The 20,250-nt window shown below is 41.4% G+C and overlaps 1 protein-coding gene across 2 annotated transcripts; it reads right to left on the bottom strand.

Annotated features, from left to right (window-relative positions):
- Positions 1-4,539: 4,539 nt before the first annotated feature.
- heatr4 (HEAT repeat containing 4) lies at positions 4,540-19,010 on the bottom strand. 2 transcript variants are annotated; one of them, XM_034079834.1, is made up of 11 exons: positions 18,850-19,010; positions 17,254-17,793; positions 17,019-17,081; positions 16,348-16,541; positions 14,708-14,812; positions 14,512-14,630; positions 13,921-14,104; positions 10,565-10,634; positions 5,317-5,506; positions 5,166-5,241; positions 4,540-4,746 (listed from the first exon to the last, which is right to left on the bottom strand). In XM_034079834.1, exons 2-11 carry the CDS (start codon positions 17,729-17,731, stop codon positions 4,600-4,602), a joined length of 1,626 nt encoding a protein of 541 aa, XP_033935725.1. In that variant the 5' UTR covers positions 17,732-17,793; positions 18,850-19,010; the 3' UTR covers positions 4,540-4,599. The 2 variants fall into 2 exon arrangements, with proteins under 2 accessions (XP_033935725.1, XP_033935724.1); XM_034079833.1 differs by having other exon boundaries at positions 17,254-17,736.
- Positions 19,011-20,250: the final 1,240 nt, after the last annotated feature.

Raw genomic sequence — 20,250 nt, 5'->3', positions numbered from 1 at the left:
ATGTCGGTCTTGTTTGTACCAGAGAATGCGATCATGGCTTGTATGCTGTGGAACAGTTGATCTCCCGGTCCACAGACTCTCCACGTCTCTTCATGGTGAACGGAGGCGTTTGGAAGACGCTGTTTGAGGCACCTGTGGAACAAGCAGGAAACATTATAGATTAGCCGTTCATTTTTCAGTGCCTTGCTTTTTTAAAGAATATGTTATCAATGCCAGATGAAAGATGCAACATAGGAAGGCAGTTAACATCATGTTTAGCACGAGGAGACTCTTTACTCTCAGCTTCCTGTTCACATCAGCTTACTGACAGGGGGGTGTCCGTGTGTTGCTGCTGTTTATCAAAGAGAAGGTTGTTGTCTCCCTCTGCTGCTGAGAGCAAAACCTGCTAGAGCAGTGGTTCTCAACTGGTGGGTCGCGACCCAAAAGTGGGTCTTATTATACAAAAAATGTGCCGTCTTGTGAAAACTGGATTCCTTTTTGGTAAAAGGATTTACTACCAAGAGTTTCCTATCTTCTAAAAATGCCCTCATCTAATATTACCAAAATGTTTTGACTTTTACAAATCACCCTATATTCCACACATGCCCTGCCCCTTTAAGTGTCCTCACATTTGAAGTGTCCATACAATTGAGAGAGGTCATTGTTTCTTTAATACAGGCTCACTTTCAAATGGGATTTTTTTAAATAAATACGAACTCACCTTTTCAGAATGTACCTACCTACCTGGCACCATGTCCTGCCCTCCCAAAAGAGACCCTTGACTTATCTCTTCAGAAATAAAATCAATAGTTTTACACAACATTTATATTTTTCTCATCAAAGTCCGAGGCAAGACTTACCGTATACATGTTCCACTGAAGGGAGATGAAAGGAGATGTTGGGCTTTTTTTTTAAACAAATGTTCCAAAAAATACCCAAAGCAGAGTTTACGGGAATTATTTTGTATGTGTATCATTGATTCAGTTTGATGTTTGATTTGACTGTCAGCCAGTTAAAACAAACATTATGAAACCGTGTGGTTTCCTCTCAGAGGCTCTGGTTCACCGTCAACAGCAACTTTCCTTTAAGGCCCTGTCACACTGTCCCGAAATGGACACCCGATGGACACACGATAAAGGAAATGTTCAAATTCGGCTGTGATCGTAGCAACATCGGGCCGTTCGTGAGGCATCTAAGCCATCGTCTGACCGCCGGTGGAGTTTCTCAGGCTCCGGCAGCGACTTCGTGAGCGGCAACTTCGTAAGGCACTCGTGAGGGCATCTTGTCAAATCGTGTCATCTTCGTGTTATCATCGGTGCATTCGCCCTCACTCTGATCGGGGCGAATGCCCGATGGCACCGAGGATAACAAGATGCCCTCACGATGGCCTCACGAAGGGCAACATGGACACACGAATTCAACACGAAGATGAACCTTCGCAGGTCCTTCGGCAATTTTTTGGCATGCCAAAGATTTTGCCTCCGCTCACGAAGTTGCTGCCGGAGCCAGAGAAACTCCACCGGCGGTCATACGATGGCTTAGATGCCCTCACGAACGGCCCGATGTTGCTACGATCACAGCCGAATTTGAACATCTCCTTTATCGTGTGTCCATCGGGTTGTTTTATTGCACAACAAAATCATGTAAATATATTATGTAAATAACCCAATTTGTGTTCTGTGAAACTAAAAAGGATATAATATATTATTTTGAAGGACAGTTGACAGGAAATTGTTGTTGTTATGGAAACAACATTACGGAGAAAACGTAATATTTTCTACATATAAAGACGGAGAAAGTAAAGAACAAAGTCTGAAGATATCAGCACAGTATCATAGTACTGTAACATAATTGTTTGTGTTACTTTCGTTGCAGTTGTACGTCTTAAATGTAATGTAAATGTTGCCTTCGTGTGTGGTTCGGGGCCATCTTCGTGCGAAATTCACAATTCCATATTCGTGTGTCCATCGGGTGTCAACTTCGGGACAGTGTGACAGGGGCTTTAACAGCAACTTTCCTTTAAGACTTTACAATAATATCCTGAGAAAACAAAGAGCCCACTCTGGTTTGGTTCATGGAGGATCAGTCTCCTTTCATTTCTGTGTGTTGTTGTGTGTAGATCTGATCCAGGAGCAGCTGATGGAGCTGGACTGTGTGTTGTTGTGTGTAGATCTGATCCAGGAGCAGCTGATGGAGCTGGACTGTGTGTTGTTGTGTGTAGATCTGATCCAGGAGCAGCTGATGGAGCTGGACTGTGTGTTGTTGTGTGTAGATCTGATCCAGGAGCAGCTGATGGAGCTGGACTGTGTGTTGCCTCTGCAGTCGCTGCTGAAGACATCCTCTGCTGAGTGGAGAGAGTCGGCCGTCACACTGCTGTCTGCGCTGACTTCACACACACCGAACAGAGTGAGGTTTCCTCCACAGCGGGATCATTATAATATTCATTGTTAAACATTAGTGGGTAGATCATGGTGTAGGAGCCAATTAGCACGGTCACTATAAAGGTAGGAACCTATGTTTGTGGCTAGAGGTTCCGCCGGAAGGCCATACAGTTTTTGACCACACACGGAGAACACACACACACACACACGCGGAGAACACACACACACGGGATTACAAACATGGGAAAAGGTATTGTGTGAACCGTAATATCGTGTCTGGTGAATGAGAGACAGAAGCAAGTTAAATGGAAACCAGTGAGAAGGAAATGCATGGACTGAATCGAACTGGAAACTTTGTTCCGGACTTTTATTCAGCAGCAAACTTTGTGTGTTGCGCCACATAGCGGATCCTCAGAGGCTTCAAGCGCTGGCTGAGCCTCTACACATGGATTAATAACGACACGATGCGCTTCAGACATGAACGCCTCCGACCGAACAAGAGCCTCCTCGGCGCTCTTCTGTCTCCGTCTCTGACTGATGACACTTTAATACATCTGACGTCATGCTTGCAAAACCTCATGACGCAACGTGAGGGACCTGGACTCAGTATTTGTCTGTTCTGTTTTGCTCTTTCTACGTGGGATACAACCCAAAGACATCCTTCATCTGTTTTGTAATTGGCCATAATCCTTCACTTTCTGTTTCAGATCCACTGAAGTCCGAGTTGTCGGTCATGATAACACCAGAGCACGTTTCCAGACTTGTGAAGTTATCGGGACGATCACAAAATCCTCAGTTATCGTACAACAGTGCGGCCGTCATCAGCAGACTGGAAGTGACAGGTAATGTTCTGTGAAAGTATGACTCCCTGATAGAAGCAAACAGATTGGGTTATGAAACTGTGTCTTCATACTCTTCATCCAGGAGAGACGGTCCAGCTGCTGAAGCCTCACTACGTCGCCATGTTGGAGTACCTGGCGGTGTTTCTCAAAAGTAAAGATTTAAAGTTCCAGCAGCTCGGCTTAGTGACGATATCCAACCTCCAGACCGGTTTGCAGTCGTTCTACCCGAGGGCGTCACTTCGTGTTGAAGTTCTTTTGGACTCATGTGTTTGACTGTGTTCTAATCCCGTCTCTGTTTGGATGTTTTGCACTGTGTAGACATTTTGCATCCTTTTGTGGTCAATTTCTCTTTCATTTTGTTAATAGTTTTGTCCCTTTTTAGTAGTTTTGCATTTCTTTTTGGTCATTTTGCATCTTCTTGTAGACGTTTTGCATCTTCATGTAGACGTTTTGCATCTCCTATTAGACTTTTTGTGTGTCTTTATGGTTATATCCGGTCTCTTTTTGGTTGTTTCACGTCGCTTTGGCAGACATTTTGCATCTCTTTTTGTTATTGTATTCCCTTTTCCTACTTCCGTCTTGTTTTGGCCTTTTTGGTAAACCCTTAAAGGTCCCGTGTCATGGCCATTTCTACTGATCATAGTTCCATCGTTGAGGTCGACTAGAATAGATTCACATTGTTCAATGTTCCAAACTCTCATCGGTTTCTCAAACAGCGTCTGTGTATTCACTCTCTGTCGGCTTGTTGGAGCTCCTGCCCCCCCCCCCCCCCTCCCTATGAAGCCCAGTGGTCGTCTGCGAGGCACAGCGAAACCCAGCCCGAACACACACACACCCGCAGCCTCGCCACGTCCCGCCGTCTCAGGGAGGAGAAATCGGCGGAGCTGCAGCTGAGAAAATGTGTGTGTGTGTGTGTGTGTGTGTGTGTGTGTGTGTGTGTGTGTGTGTGTGTGTGTGTGTGTGTGTGTGTGTGTGTGTGTGTGTGTGTGTGTGTGTGTGTGTGTGTGTGTGTGTGTGTGTGTGTGTGTGTGTGTGTGTGTGTGTGTGTGTGTGTGTGTGTGTGTGTGTGTGTGTGTGTGTGTGTGTGTGTGTGTGTGTGTGTGTGGTGTCACTTGGTTCCCGGAAGAAGATGGAGTGAAGGATATACATACGATGTTATCCTCGACATGCTGTCAACCCATCACGACTTCTACCCGTCTGTACTCACACAGTTTGTAGAAGTTAAGTTGTTCTGGCTCTATCTTGTACAATTTGTGGCGAAGTTTATTAACATTATAGACCATTGCCTGTGGATTTGGATTTCATTTTAAAGTGAACATACAAAACTAAAATCAGCGTGATGGAAACAGAACCTTTATGAAATGAAAACGGATCCCAATCAGCTTCAGTGATCGATACTAATCTGCCTTGTTGTGCTGGATGGCGTATCGCTGACTCAGCAGCCGGACTAACATGCGGGGTTTGAGGCTTTCTCCTTCCGCCGTCAGCTTCTCCAGCAGCTCCAGCTTCTCTGTGATCACTCTCCAGTCACACAGTCGCTTCACCTGACACAGAGAACACATCATCCTTTGGTTTATTTAGTGCAGTAGGTTTGTGTGCATGTAAATGGTCTGCAAAGGCTAAAATCCCTGTGTTCCCTCAAGTGGGAGTTTCCTTTATTTTAACAAAGAGAACTCTCTGCTCCATAGTTTCTCCTGGACTTAAAATCACTCTGTACATTTTATATTCATATATAAATATTTAATATTCCATCTCTCACAAACTTATGTATATATAATAACTTTATATCTTGTTATTGTTCATTTGTAAATTCAACATATATATTTTCTACTTTCTTGTTTATTTCTAGTCTTTTAATTTGTATTGTTATTGCCTTGTCTTTTTATGCTGCTGCAACACAAACATTTCCACATTGGGATCAGTAAAGTACTTCTTATCTCATCTTAAATACAAAGATGTCTACCTGCAGGCTGATGTATTGTGAATGTTCGTACTCCTGCCGGCTGCCGTCACAGAGCTGCAGCACTTCCTTCATCGTCCTGCATGAACACAGCTCCTCAGTATATTATCTTCAAACATGAAGCATGTATCTCCTCCAATCACAGCTGCTCTACCTCTGAACCAGTGGATTGCACTCCAAGTGGACGCGCTGCAGCAGGAAGCCCTGCAGCCGGTCTGAGGAAACCCCAGAGCTCTGCAGCATCCTGCAGGCCTCCGCCCGCAGCTCGGCCTCCCTCTCAGTCTCCACGCAGTGCATCAGAGCCTCCTGCAAGTCTGGGGAGGATAAACCCAACGCACCCACCGCTGCAACAACAACAACAACAACACAAGGTTATTAGTTCACTTGTGTTACTTTTTCTCATGTTAAGTGTCCTGTAAACCAACCTGTGGTGCAGAGGTGGGTAGTAGTGGAGTACAAATACTTCGTTACTGTACTTAAGTACATTTTTCTGGTATCAGTACTTTACTCCACTACTTATTTTTCTGACGACTTTTTACTTTGACTTCTTACATGTTGAACTCATATACCTGTACTTTCTACTTCTCACATGTTGAATCCAAATACCTGTACTTTCTACTTCTTACATGTTGAACACAAATACCTGTACTTTCTACTTCTTACATGTTGAACACAAATACCTGTACTTTCTACTTCTTACATGTTGAACTCAAATACCTGTACTTTCTACTTCTTACATGTTGAACTCAAATACCTGTACTTTCTACTTCTTACATGTTGAACACAAATACCTGTACTTTCTACTTCTTACATGTCGAACACAAATACCTGTACTTTCTACTTCTTACATGTCGAACACAAATACCTGTACTTTCTACTTCTTACATGTCGAACACAAATACCTGTACTTTCTACTTCTTACATGTTGAACTCAAATACCTGTACTTTCTACTTCTTACATGTTGAACACAAATACCTGTACTTTCTACTTCTTACATGTTGAACTCAAATACCTGTACTTTCTACTTCTTACATGTTGAACACAAATACCTGTACTTTCTACTTCTTACATGTTGAACTCAAATACCTGTACTTTCTACTTCTTACATGTTGAACCCAAATACCTGTACTTTCTACTTCTTACATGTTGAACTCATATACCTGTACTTTCTACTTCTCACATGTTGAATCCAAATACCTGTACTTTCTACTTCTTACATGTTGAACTCAAATACCTGTATTTCTACTTCTCACATGTTGAATCCAAATACCTGTACTTTCTACTTCTTACATGTTGAACTCAAATACCTGTACTTTCTACTTCTTACATGTTGAACTCAAATACCTGTACTTTCTACTTCTTACATGTTGAACACAAATACCTGTACTTTCTACTTCTTACATGTTGAACTCAAATACCTGTACTTTCTACTTCTTACATGTTGAACTCAAATACCTGTACTTTCTACTTCTTACATGTCGAACACAAATACCTGTACTTTCTACTTCTTACATGTTGAACTCAAATACCTGTACTTTCTACTTCTTACATGTTGAACACAAATACCTGTACTTTCTACTTCTTACATTTTGAACTCAAATACCTGTACTTTCTACTTCTCACATGTCGAACACAAATACCTGTACTTTCTACTTCTTACATGTCGAACACAAATACCTGTACTTTCTACTTCTTACATGTCGAACACAAATACCTGTACTTTCTACTTCTTACATGTTGAACACAATACCTGTACTTTCTACTTCTTACATGTTGAACACAAATACCTGTACTTTCTACTTCTTACATGTTGAACTCAAATACCTGTACTTTCTACTTCTTACATGTCGAACACAAATACCTGTACTTTCTACTTCTTACATGTTGAACACAAATACCTGTACTTTCTACTTCTTACATGTTGAACACAAATACCTGTACTTTCTACTTCTTACATGTCGAACACAAATACCTGTACTTTCTACTTCTTACATGTCGAACACAAATACCTGTATTTCTACTTCTCACATGTTGAACTCAAATACCTGTACTTTCTACTTCTTACATGTTGAACTCAAATACCTGTACTTTCTACTTCTTACATGTTGAACTCAAATACCTGTACTTTCTACTTCTTACATGTTGAACTCATATACCTGTATTTCTACTTCTCACATGTTGAATCCAAATACCTGTACTTTCTACTTCTTACATGTTGAACTCAAATACCTGTACTTTCTACTTCTTACATGTTGAACTCAAATACCTGTACTTTCTACTTCTTACATGTTGAACACAAATACCTGTACTTTCTACTTCTTACATGTTGAACTCAAATACCTGTACTTTCTACTTCTTACATGTTGAACTCAAATACCTGTACTTTCTACTTCTTACATGTTGAACACAAATACCTGTACTTTCTACTTCTTACATGTCGAACACAAATACCTGTACTTTCTACTTCTTACATGTCGAACACAAATACCTGTACTTTCTACTTCTTACATGTCGAACACAAATACCTGTACTTTCTACTTCTTACATGTTGAACTCAAATACCTGTACTTTCTACTTCTTACATGTTGAACACAAATACCTGTACTTTCTACTTCTTACATGTTGAACTCAAATACCTGTACTTTCTACTTCTTACATGTTGAACTCAAATACCTGTAATTTCTACTTCTTACATGTTGAACTCAAATACCTGTACTTTCTACTTCTTACATGTTGAACTCAAATACCTGTACTTTCTACTTCTTACATGTTGAACTCAAATACCTGTACTTTCTACTTCTTACATGTTGAACTCAAATACCTGTACTTTCTACTTCTTACATGTTGAACTCAAATACCTGTACTTTCTACTTCTTACATGTTGAACTCAAATACCTGTACTTTCTACTTCTTACATGTTGAACTCAAATACCTGTACTTTCTACTTCTTACATGTTGAACACAAATACCTGTACTTTCTACTTCTTACATGTTGAACTCAAATACCTGTACTTTCTACTTCTTACATGTTGAACTCAAATACCTGTACTTTCTACTTCTTACATGTTGAACTCAAATACCTGTACTTTCTACTTCTCACATGTTGAACTCAAATACCTGTACTTTCTACTTCTTACATGTCGAACACAAATACCTGTACTTTCTACTTCTTACATGTCGAACACAAATACCTGTACTTTCTACTTCTTACATGTTGAACACAAATACCTGTACTTTCTACTTCTTACATGTTGAACTCAAATACCTGTACTTTCTACTTCTTACATGTTGAACTCAAATACCTGTACTTTCTACTTCTACATGTTGAACTACAAATACCTGTACTTTCTACTTCTTACATGTTGAACTCAAATACCTGTACTTTCTACTTCTCTACATGTTGAACTACAAATACCTGTACTTTCTACTTCTTACATGTTGAACTCAAATACCTGTACTTTCTACTTCTACATGTTGAACTCAAATACCTGTACTTTCTACTTCTTACATGTTGAACTCAAATACCTGTACTTTCTACTTCTTACATGTTGAACACAAATACCTGTACTTTCTACTTCTTACATGTTGAACTCAAATACCTGTACTTTCTACTTCTTACATGTTGAACTCAAATACCTGTACTTTCTACTTCTCACATGTTGAACTCAAATACCTGTACTTTCTACTTCTTACATGTTGAACTCAAATACCTGTACTTTCTACTTCTCTCATGTTGAACACAAATACCTGTACTTTCTACTTCTCTCATGTTGAACACAAATACCTGTACTTTCTACTTCTTACATGTTGAACTCAAATACCTGTACTTTCTACTTCTCACATGTTGAACTCAAATACCTGTACTTTCTACTTCTTACATGTTGAATCCAAATACCTGTACTTTCTACTTCTTACATGTCGAACACAAATACCTGTACTTTCTACTTCTTACATGTTGAATCCAAATACCTGTACTTTCTACTTCTCACATGTTGAACCCAAATACCTGTACTTTCTACTTCTTACATGTTGAACTCAAATACCTGTACTTTCTACTTCTCTCATGTTGAACACAAATACCTGTACTTTCTACTTCTCTCATGTTGAACACAAATACCTGTACTTTCTACTTCTCTCATGTTGAACACAAATACCTGTACTTTCTACTTCTCACATGTTGAATCCAAATACCTGTACTTTCTACTTCTTACATGTTGAATCCAAATACCTGTACTTTCTACTTCTTACATGTTGAACACAAATACCTGTACTTTCTACTTCTTACATGTTGAATCCAAATACCTGTACTTTCTACTTCTCACATGTTGAACCCAAATACCTGTACTTTCTACTTCTTACATGTTGAACTCAAATACCTGTACTTTCTACTTCTTACATGTTGAATCCAAATACCTGTACTTTCTACTTCTTACATGTCGAACTCAAATACCTGTACTTTCTACTTCTCACATGTTGAACTCAAATACCTGTACTTTCTACTTCTCACATGTTGAACTCAAATACCTGTACTTTCTACTTCTTACATGTTGAACACAAATACCTGTACTTTCTACTTCTCACATGTCGAACTCAAATACCTGTACTTTCTACTTCTCACATGTTGAACTCAAATACCTGTACTTTCTACTTCTTACATGTTGAACTCAAATACCTGTACTTTCTACTTCTTACATGTCGAACTCAAATACCTGTACTTTCTACTTCTTACACGTTGAACTCAAATACCTGTACTTTCTACTTCTTACATGTCGAACTCAAATACCTGTACTTTCTACTTCTCACATGTCGAACTCAAATACCTGTACTTTCTACTTCTCACATGTTGAACTCAAATACCTGTACTTTCTACTTCTTACATGTCGAACTCAAATACCTGTACTTTCTACTTCTTACATGTTGAACTCAAATACCTGTACTTTCTACTTCTTACATGTCGAACTCAAATACCTGTACTTTCTACTTCATACATGTTGAACCCAAATATCTGTACTTTCTACTTCTTACATGTTGAACTCAAATACCTGTACTTTCTACTTCTTACATGTTGAACTCAAATACCTGGAAGGGGCAGATTTTTTCCGACTGTATTTTCTAATTCTAGCCACTCAAGCTGGTTTCTCCGTTCTTACCTACCCCACCTTTAAGTACATTTCAAAGCCCATACTTCTTTACTTTTACTTGAGTAAAGAAGTTTAGTCAGTACTTCTACTTTTACCAGAGTATTTTTAAACACGAGTATCTGTACTTCTACTTGAGTAAAGGATGTGTGTGCTTTTGCCATCTCTGCTGTGTTATAAGAGTCAGCATATTAGATCGTTGACGCCGTCTCAGTTAAAGGTAATGTGAGTCCTCCTCTCTTTGTATTCTGAAACATGTTTACCTCTGATGGCCGACAGTCGAACATCTGGAGCCGCGTCGTGTTCCACCAGCTGCAGCAGACAACTCACCACCTGTCAACCAAAACATATTTAATTTTGTTTTTCATATTCTCCACACACACTCCCGCTGATATCACACCCTGCTGATATAATAATAAAGACTCCTCCTCCTCTCTCCCTCTCCTCCCTCAGCTGCAGAGATGCAGTCGCTGACTCAATGCTCTCAGGTTATTTAATAGACAATTATTTTTGTTGTTACATTTCTGATTCTCACTCGCCACTTTGTCAAGAGAACAAACCTTTATCAAGTCATTAAGTATTTCATGATTTCATAACATCGCCTGCAGTCATGTCTGCTTTTGTGGCCGATATCTGAGACGACTGTAATCTGTTTGGTAGTTTGAACTGCAGTCGTAAACTTCTGTATTTCTCATTTAGCAGCTCCGCATGTTGTCTAACAGTTTCCACCGGTCTCATTCAAGGTCCCGCCCTCCCCGTTCTTTCCTGTCTCACTTAGTGTTCAGCTCCTCCCATTGGTTGTCTCAGATAGCCTTAAAGGTCACCTGTTATGCAAAATCCCTCTTCTTCATGTCTCTTCTACATCAACACGTGTCCCCTCTTCGTCATGTCTCTCCTACATCAACACGTGTCCCCTCTTCGTCATGTCTCTCCTACATCAACACGTGTCCCCTCTTCGTCATGTCTCTCCTACATCAACATGTGTCCCCTCTTCGTCATGTCTCTCCTACATCAACACGTGTCCCCTCTTCGTCATGTCTCTCCTACATCAACACGTGTCCCCTCTTCGTCATGTCTCTCCTACATCAACACGTGTCCCCTCTTCTCCATGTCTCTTCTACATCAACACGTGTCCCCTCTTCCTCATGTCTCTTCTACATCAACACGTGTCCCCTCTTCTTCATGTCTCTTCTACATCAACATGTGTCCCCTCTTCTTCATGTCTCTTCTACATCAACATGTGTCCCCTCTTCTTCATGTCTCCTCTACATCAACATGTGTCCCCTCTTCTTCATGTCTCCTCTACATCAACACGTGTCCCCTCTTCTCCATGTCTCTTCTACATCAACACGTGTCCCCTCTTCCTCATGTCTCTTCTACATCAACATGTGTCCCCTCTTCTTCATGTCTCCTCTACATCAACATGTGTCCCCTCTTCTTCATGGCTCTTCTACATCAACACGTGTCCCCTCTTCGTCATGTCTCTCCTACATCAACACGTGTCCCCTCTTCTCCATGTCTCTTCTACATCAACACGTGTCCCCTCTTCCTCATGTCTCTCCTACATCAACACGTGTCCCCTCTTCTCCATGTCTCTTCTACATCAACATGTGTCCCCTCTTCTTCATGTCTCTTCTACATCAACACGTGTCCCCTCTTCTTCATGTCTCTTCTACATCAACACGTGTCCCCTCTTCTTCATGTCTCTTCTACATCAACACGTGTCCCCTCTTCTTCGTGTCTCTTCTACATCAACACGTGTCCCCTCTTCTCCGTGTCTCTTCTACATCAACATGTGTCCCCTCTTCTTCGTGTCTCTTCTACATCAACATGTGTCCCCTCTTCTCCGTGTCTCTTCTACATCAACATGTGTCCCCTCTTCTTCGTGTCTCTTCTACATCAACATGTGTCCCCTCTTCTTCGTGTCTCTTCTACATCAACATGTGTCCCCTCTTCTTCGTGTCTCTTCTACATCAACACGTGTCCCCTCTTCGTCATGTCTCTCCTACATCAACACGTGTCCCCTCTTCTCCATGTCTCTTCTACATCAACACGTGTCCCCTCTTCCTCATGTCTCTTCTACATCAACACGTGTCCCCTCTTCTTCATGTCTCTTCTACATCAACATGTGTCCCCTCTTCTTCATGTCTCTTCTACATCAACATGTGTCCCCTCTTCTTCATGTCTCCTCTACATCAACATGTGTCCCCTCTTCTTCATGTCTCCTCTACATCAACACGTGTCCCCTCTTCTCCATGTCTCTTCTACATCAACACGTGTCCCCTCTTCCTCATGTCTCTTCTACATCAACATGTGTCCCCTCTTCTTCATGTCTCCTCTACATCAACATGTGTCCCCTCTTCTTCATGGCTCTTCTACATCAACACGTGTCCCCTCTTCGTCATGTCTCTCCTACATCAACACGTGTCCCCTCTTCTCCATGTCTCTTCTACATCAACACGTGTCCCCTCTTCGTCATGTCTCTCCTACATCAACACGTGTCCCCTCTTCTCCATGTCTCTTCTACATCAACATGTGTCCCCTCTTCTTCATGTCTCTTCTACATCAACACGTGTCCCCTCTTCTTCAGTCTCTTCTACATCAACACGTGTCCCCTCTTCTTCATGTCTCTTCTACATCAACACGTGTCCCCTCTTCTTTCATGTCTCTTCTACATCAACACGTGTCCCTCTTCTCCGTGCTCTTTCTACATCAACATGTGTCCCTCTTCTTCGTGTCTCTTCTACACTCAACATGTGTACCCCTCTTCTCCGTGGTCTCTTCTACATCAACATGTGTCCCCTCTTCTTCGTGTCTCTTCTACATCAACATGTGTCCCCTCTTCTTCGGTCTCTTCTACATCAAACATGTGTCCCCCTCTTCTTCGTGTCTCTTCTACATCAACATGTGTCCCCTCTTCTTCAGGTCTCTTCTACATCAACATGTGTCCCCCTCTTCTTCGTGTCTCTCTTCTACATCAACATGTGTCCCCTCTTATTCACGTCTCTTCTACATCAACATGTGTCCCCTCTTCTTCATGTCTCTTCTACATCAACATGTGTCCCCTCTTCTTCATGTCTCTTCTACATCAACATGTGTCCCCTCTTCTTCGTGTCTCTTCTACATCAACATGTGTCCCCTCTTCTTCATGTCTCTTCTACATCAACATGTGTCCCCTCTTCTTCGTGTCTCTTCTACATCAACATGTGTCCCCTCTTCTTCACGTCTCTTCTACATCAACATGTGTCCCCTCTTCTTCATGTCTCTTCTACATCAACATGTGTCCCCTCTTCTTCATGTCTCTTCTACATCAACATGTGTCTAAAGTAACAGACAGAGAATCAGCACTTTTGAAACGGGGCTAAAACAGAGGGGATTATGGGTCATGCTAATGATCTGTTTGGTGTTTCAGCCAATCAGAGACAGGCTCTGTATATATCTGAGACCTGTGATATATGGATGAAGAATAGTATGATAGGAGACCTTTAAGGTTAATATGAACTGTTCTCATTAAGGTCCCGCCCCCCCGGTCTCTCCCCTCGTCTCACTTGTGTTCAGCTGCTCCCATTGGTTATCTCAGAGAGCCTCAATATAATAAATACTCGTCCTCTTCTCTTACCCTCTCCCCCCTCAGCTGCATAGATGCAGCCGTCACACAGGCTTGTTTCCTGAGGGCAGTGAACTCATCACTCAGGCAGCCAATCACAGGCTCCTGCAGCGTCTCTGTCTTTATCTTCAGGTGGCAGATCACATCCAGAGCCTCCATCCGGCCCCGGAGACCCCGCCCCTCCTGCAGCTTCAACCTGCCGCAGAGAAGAGGCGCTGACACTTCTGCAACAAATCATCAATGTGCAATACATACACATTTATATTGTTAATGTCTCCGTGATATGTTACTTATGTCTCTTGCTGCTGATAATATGGGTTCTCTTCTCTCTATTTAATAAGTTAGCTTACTAATGTATTCATGCCTTTTGTATCTGCTCTGCCACTTTAGCTGTAACACTACATGTCCCCACTGCGGGACCAATAAAGACATTCTGACTCTGAACTCGGCTTGTTTTTGCATCTCTTTGTGGTCCTTTCGTGTCTCCGTCTTCTGCCTCTTTAATGTTGTTTTGTTTCTCTTTTCTGATTGATTTGTGTCTCCATGTCCGCGGCCTCTTGTTATACGCAGGCATGCAGTGCTGATGAACGTGTACCACCGCACCGTAGCTCAGTGTGAACCTGCTGAATCCTCCCCAGCTTCATCAGCGTCTCTGCGGCAGCGCGGCGGACAGGGTTGCTGTGGTCGTTCAGCATCAGGTGCAGCAGCTTGTGCACCACGTCCTGAAACACAGCAGAGACAGAGTGATGAGCCTGGGATGAGGAGGAGGCCGCGAGCTGATTTCTTAACATCTTCTGACCTTATTAATGGGCCCTTTGAGGCAGCGCAGAGTGTTGCAGGACACCAGTCTGGTTCTCCACTCAGAGCTGTTCAGCTGCTCCGCCAACAGTGAGCGGACAAGAGTCTGGAAGAAACAACGGGGGCGGGTTAGAAGACTTAGTGGAAGATAAACACAGTTTCTTTGTTTTTAACTTGTTTAACCAATCATGTCCTCAAAACACACCAAACTGTTTATTATAAACCGGACAAGTCAAATCAAGCAATCTGATTGGTTCTTAGCCGTGATATACTGAGCGTATACCACGGGTAGAATTCTAAATTACTTTTCACAACAAATCAGTATCCCTCCGCGTCTGAGAAAAACAGTATACCGTTGGGTTGCAGTTTGCTTTTCAAACTGGAACAAGAAAGCAGCGGAGAAGTAACGGGCAGAAACCCTCCTTTTTACGCAGCGGTCCAGACATAGACATCAAACGGCAAAACATATTCAGTGTGCAGTTCCTTTGGCATCAGGGCAGGGATTTCTAGATACTCTCCAAGGTTTGACATAATGAAGTGTGCTACTTTTAAAGCAAGCAGCGATGTTTTCAAATCTGTACTCAAAGAGGTCCGCAAAAACACTATCGACCAATCAGATTGCTTGATTTGACTTGTCAGTTTTATAAATATATTTACATTTCTTCCGTTACGAAACAAATTTACAAAGCATAAAATGGAAACATTTAAGATTAACTTCGACCTCCGGGGGGGTCTCACTATGGAGGAGTGGATTGAGGAGTGCCTAAACGACGACATGCAGAGCTCCGTGAAGAGCAGGTGGACCAACTGGAAAAGTAGCACCATTCAAAAGCTTTCTGATGCAGGTCTTGAAACAAAGCAGAGAAATGATGAGCGTTAGTGGCCACAGGCGCGAATACTCTCCAGAGCAGCTGGAAGCCGAATCTCGGGGACCGGAGAAAGTGGAGCAATATTCTCACCAAGCCGAGCAACAGCTAGAACAACCTCAACCTATCCAAGTAACCTCGTAAGCCATGCTACTGATGCTGGACAGGTTTTCAGTGGCTGCACAATAAACTGCAACAAACAAATGAATGTAAATAAATAGCTCGTTCGCTAGCTTTTAGTGTTGTTGCATAGCAACCACCTCGCACTATGTTTCGTGCAGAAGGAAACGGAGGGACTATTTTATTTTGAACATCATTATTTACTAATAAAAACTATTTAAATTAGAGTGTGTATTTTTCTTTTATATTGCCACACTTGGTAACCGTTTTATAAAAGCAATAGCTCACGGCAGGCCATGGTATATGCTCATTATATCACGGCCTGTCGTGAGCTATTGCTTAAATATAACATGTTCTAAGTGTGTAATTACTGAAAACCATCAGCTGCACACAAAGCTTTACTATTCAGACAGCCAGCTAAGAGATACACCAACACACCAGTGTGTTTACATGCTGATGGACAGACAGTGGATTTCTTATGGCATCTGGTTTCTGTGCTGGATCAAAGAAGTCCTGAGTTCTCTGCTGTGATTTCATGCAACAGGTTTTCAAATAGCAACACGTAGGTCTCTACTGTGCACGTGGTCTCAGATTATAACCTGGTTTCTCTGAGAGCAGGAAAACACTGGTGGGACTTGAACTCTGTGTGTCTGACCGTCTGGCTGCTGAGGAAGCTGAGCAGAGGAACCACCAGCTGGGCATCGAGGGGTGGATCCGGATCCTCCTGCGGATCCTCCTGCTGATCGGCCTCACAGAGCTGTGCTATCAGTCTCTGGATGACTCTGTGATGTTGATCTCCACCGTGAGCTGAACACTGCGCAGCCAGCCAGCCGACAGCACCTGCAGCATCTGAGCCACAAGACCAGGTTAAAGGAAGCCCAATACGCTATACCAAGTCAGTACTGAGAGATAAATGCAGCGAAGGACAACTTATTCATCACAATTACAATATATTAGTTTGTTAGACAAATTAACATCACACGGATCTTTCTGTACCGAATTGTCACAATCTTGACCAAATAATCTAGTTAACAAAAATATCCTGATATTAACTTCAACTATTTATAAAGTGATGCAAATTGTGCGTTAGTAGCCCTGGCTCTAACATTGCACTGTTTGATGTATACAAAAACATAGACTGTAAATAAAGGTGGGTGAAGCATTTCCACTACCTCGCACTAAAGGAAGCCACCTGGATACGAGCTGCCATTTGGAGCAAGAGTGCACGGTATTGTCATGGACATTTGAGTAAAAGCTACGTAGGCTGCATTCATGGAGAGTTGTGTTCAGGCAGAACACAGTCACAGTCTTTATGCAGTGTTGTACCTGTTGGTGGTCTGCTGGCAGCCGTGGAGTCCTCTGGGACACTCAGGTCTGTTTTCAGGCTCTCTGTGGAAGAAATGTATCTCCTTTTGAACAACAACGTAATGGACATACGTAATCTGTCATAGCCTTTTATTACAACCTTTCTCAAGGACACACTTTGAAAGCTCTTGACGGATGAGGCCGATTTATCTTATGTTATCAACACATCATTAATTCCCACTGTTGCCATACTTACTGCTGGGGTGTGTGGCCATCTTCTCTGAGCCACTCAGCCCCTGCAGGTTCTTTTGGTATTTCACCATCTGATTCAAGAAGTTCTGCTCCTGGTTTCTACGCGTCGCCATGTGAGCAGGTTTGTCCTTTTTAGCTGCTGTCGGCCTGGTTCTACTCTGGGACCCCTGCGCAATATATACCGTCTGCTGCCGAGGAAGTGCCTGATCCTCAGACTTCTCTAAAGGAAGTACACCTGTGAATCTCCCTGGAGGCCTCGGAGCCGGTCGACACAGAGTCCTCTCTTTTGGTTTCCTCGGTTTCAGGACTCCACTGGGCTTGAATAGCTGCTGGAAGTCGGCCTGGTTGTAGGAGGTTTTGCCTGGTGTTAGGTCTTCCAGTGTGTCCGGGGAGAAACTGAGGCCAGTGGCAGCTTCAGTGATCAGTTTCTGGAAGAGACGATGAGATCTCTTCAGCTGGATGGAGCCACGACAGGAATCCATTACACCTGATCCAGATAGAGACAGAACATGGTAGGATCTTTAGATGATCACCGTGCTGATTACTAGGGAAATAAGGGTGTAATAATGATTGTTTCAGATATTGTACTTGAGTAAAAGTAGAAGTACTCAGGTCTTGTACTTGAGTAAAAATAGAAGGACTCAGATCTTGTACTTGAGTAGAAGTAGAAGTACTCAGGTCTTGTACTTGAGTAAAAGTAGAAGTACCAGAGTGTAGGAATACTCTGTTACAGTAAAAGTCCTGCATTCAAAATGTTCCTCAAGTGAAAGTAGAAAAGTATTATCATCAAAATATAGTGAAAGTAGCGACAGTAAAAGTAATCGTTGTGCAGATTGGTCCATTTCAGAATAATATATATGATATGTTTTATAATGATTGATCTTTAAAGTGTTCTCAAAGCTGGTGGAGGTGCAGCTAGTCTGAAGTACTTTGTAGACTGCAGGGTAGCTGGTGGATTTACTCCAGGTGGAACTAAAGTCTGATTTAACACTTGATTAGATTTCACATCATTCATCCAGATCTGTAAAGTAACTAAAGGTATTAATATATGTAGTGGAGTCAAAGTACACCATTTACCTCTGAATTGTAGTGGGGTAGAAGTAGAAAGTAGCGTACAATGGAAATACTCAAGTAAAGTCCTACCTCAAAATTGTACTTACTGTAAGCACTACTTCTCTACTCAGTTAGTAGATGTGGTCCACATTGACACATTACAATACTAACAGCTATTCCACGTATAAAACAGGGGGAAATAATAACCATAATAATATAATATTGTGAAAATAAAATTGCATAACGAGTACTTTTACATATTGTACATTTAGCTGATAATACTTCTGTAGTTTGTTATTCTGAAATGGGTCAGATTGTAGTCTACTTTAATTTATCCTGATACTTTTTTACTTTTAGTTAAGTCATATTTTTGAAATCAGGATTTAAATACTTTGTGGAGTATTTTAAGACCAAAGTATTTGTATTTATACAGAACACTGCTTCCCAGAGGATACATCTTCCGGCTTTAGTTAATCTGAGCAAAAACTGCAAACTAACTTCCGCCAAATTTAAATACACGTTTTCCTTGTTTTTTTTAAATCCTTACTTTTTAAACGAGTTGACCTGTCGCCATTTTGAAACTTCGCTTCGTCCTTATCTTCCCGGAGGAGAGTTTATTTTTGAAGATGTCAGTCTCTGTTCTGACTGACAGTGATGAGTGTCAGGGGAGAATATATCAGAAACACCTGAGGCCTTCAACTAGAACAAAACAATCCCAGGTAACCAAGAAACTAACGAAATACAAACCAGATGTACCTGGTTACTACGGGACAGACCAAAGTCGCCATAGCAACAGCTGCAATGGCTGTAGTAGCATACACAACAGTTACCATTAAAATATCAGATTGACAGTAAATATATATAGAAATAAACATGCATATCTAATACAATTATACACTATTGACTCTTATTTATCGGGCTGTGATTGGGTGACTTAGCTTGAGCCCTCCAAGTGCTTACGGCTATATCACTACTAATAAAGAGACAATTTAACCCAGTATAATTCGAATTTTTAATATGCGTTTACACTATAGTAGGCTATATTGTATAAATATACACACTGTTTTGCTCGCATTCGTGTCCTCCCTACGCTGTGTATTGTACATGATAGATATACTTTATAGATAGATATATCGCCTACTTTATTAATCCCAAATCGGGAAATTCTAAATTTAGGATAACAGTAGTTAATTAAAAAAAGCTCATTGGTGTGTTTATCCTATGCCGAATTATGCAGTTTACACTCTGGATTAAGAAAACACTGTTTTAATATTTGTGGCGGTGAGAACTTTTTATAAAAAAGAGAAACAAATTTAAAAAGTGAGATTTTATTAAAGGACTTTGGTTTGGCGATTCCCGACCACACAGTATTACTGCATGTTTTGTGGATGTATTACTGTTGAAACAATGCACAATGCACATGAACTACAGTTGAATATTATAGTTTGCTTCTTTTGTTTCATACAGTATTTTGTGTTTTTTCTTGCATGTTCTTCAGACCACAGCACAGACAGCAGCTCCTTTCTGCCCAGACACTGGTCTCAGGCTGACACCTGGTGGTGAGTTTGTGAAACTGCACTGGCATTTTTTTTAAATGTAAACAGGAAGTAGCAGAAAGCAGGAACCAAACTATAACATTTGAGAGTTTATTCACTTAAATAAAAGTCAGATCAATTGTACAAAGATGTTTTGGGAATGTTTTCAGGAACATTGTTAGTTAAACTGTAAATGTGTACATATTTCCTGTCTGTAGTTGTTTCAGTGTACTCCATTCAAGGCAGATGTTGTCATGCAGACCAAAGACCTCTTCCTATTCCCTTCTAAAGCCTCTAAAAGAATGAAGCTGTGCTACAACATGATCCAATACATGAAGCTTCAGCTGTATCCTCCACATTGTTCCTTCTTCTTCTACTCCTGCTTGATTTCTTTACACACAGCTTCTGTTTTC

The sequence above is a fragment of the Pseudochaenichthys georgianus genome, unplaced genomic scaffold (assembly GCF_902827115.2).
Source record: "Pseudochaenichthys georgianus unplaced genomic scaffold, fPseGeo1.2 scaffold_740_arrow_ctg1, whole genome shotgun sequence".
Taxonomy (NCBI): Eukaryota; Metazoa; Chordata; class Actinopteri; order Perciformes; family Channichthyidae; genus Pseudochaenichthys; species Pseudochaenichthys georgianus.
This window is presented reverse-complemented; position numbering and strand designations above follow the sequence as displayed.

Bases quoted from the DNA above. Each gene is read 5' to 3' on its own strand.
- heatr4 (XM_034079834.1), bottom strand. From the start codon at position 17,731: ATGGATTCCTGTCGTGGCTCCATCCAGCTGAAGAGATCTCATCGTCTC. The intron at 17,082-17,253 runs GTAAGTATGGCA...TTTCTTCCACAG, and splicing joins GATGGCCACACACCCCAGCA to AGAGCCTGAAAACAGACCTG. The intron at 14,813-16,347 runs GTCAGACACACA...TGTTTCTTCCAG, and splicing joins GCTTCCTCAGCAGCCAGACG to ACTCTTGTCCGCTCACTGTT.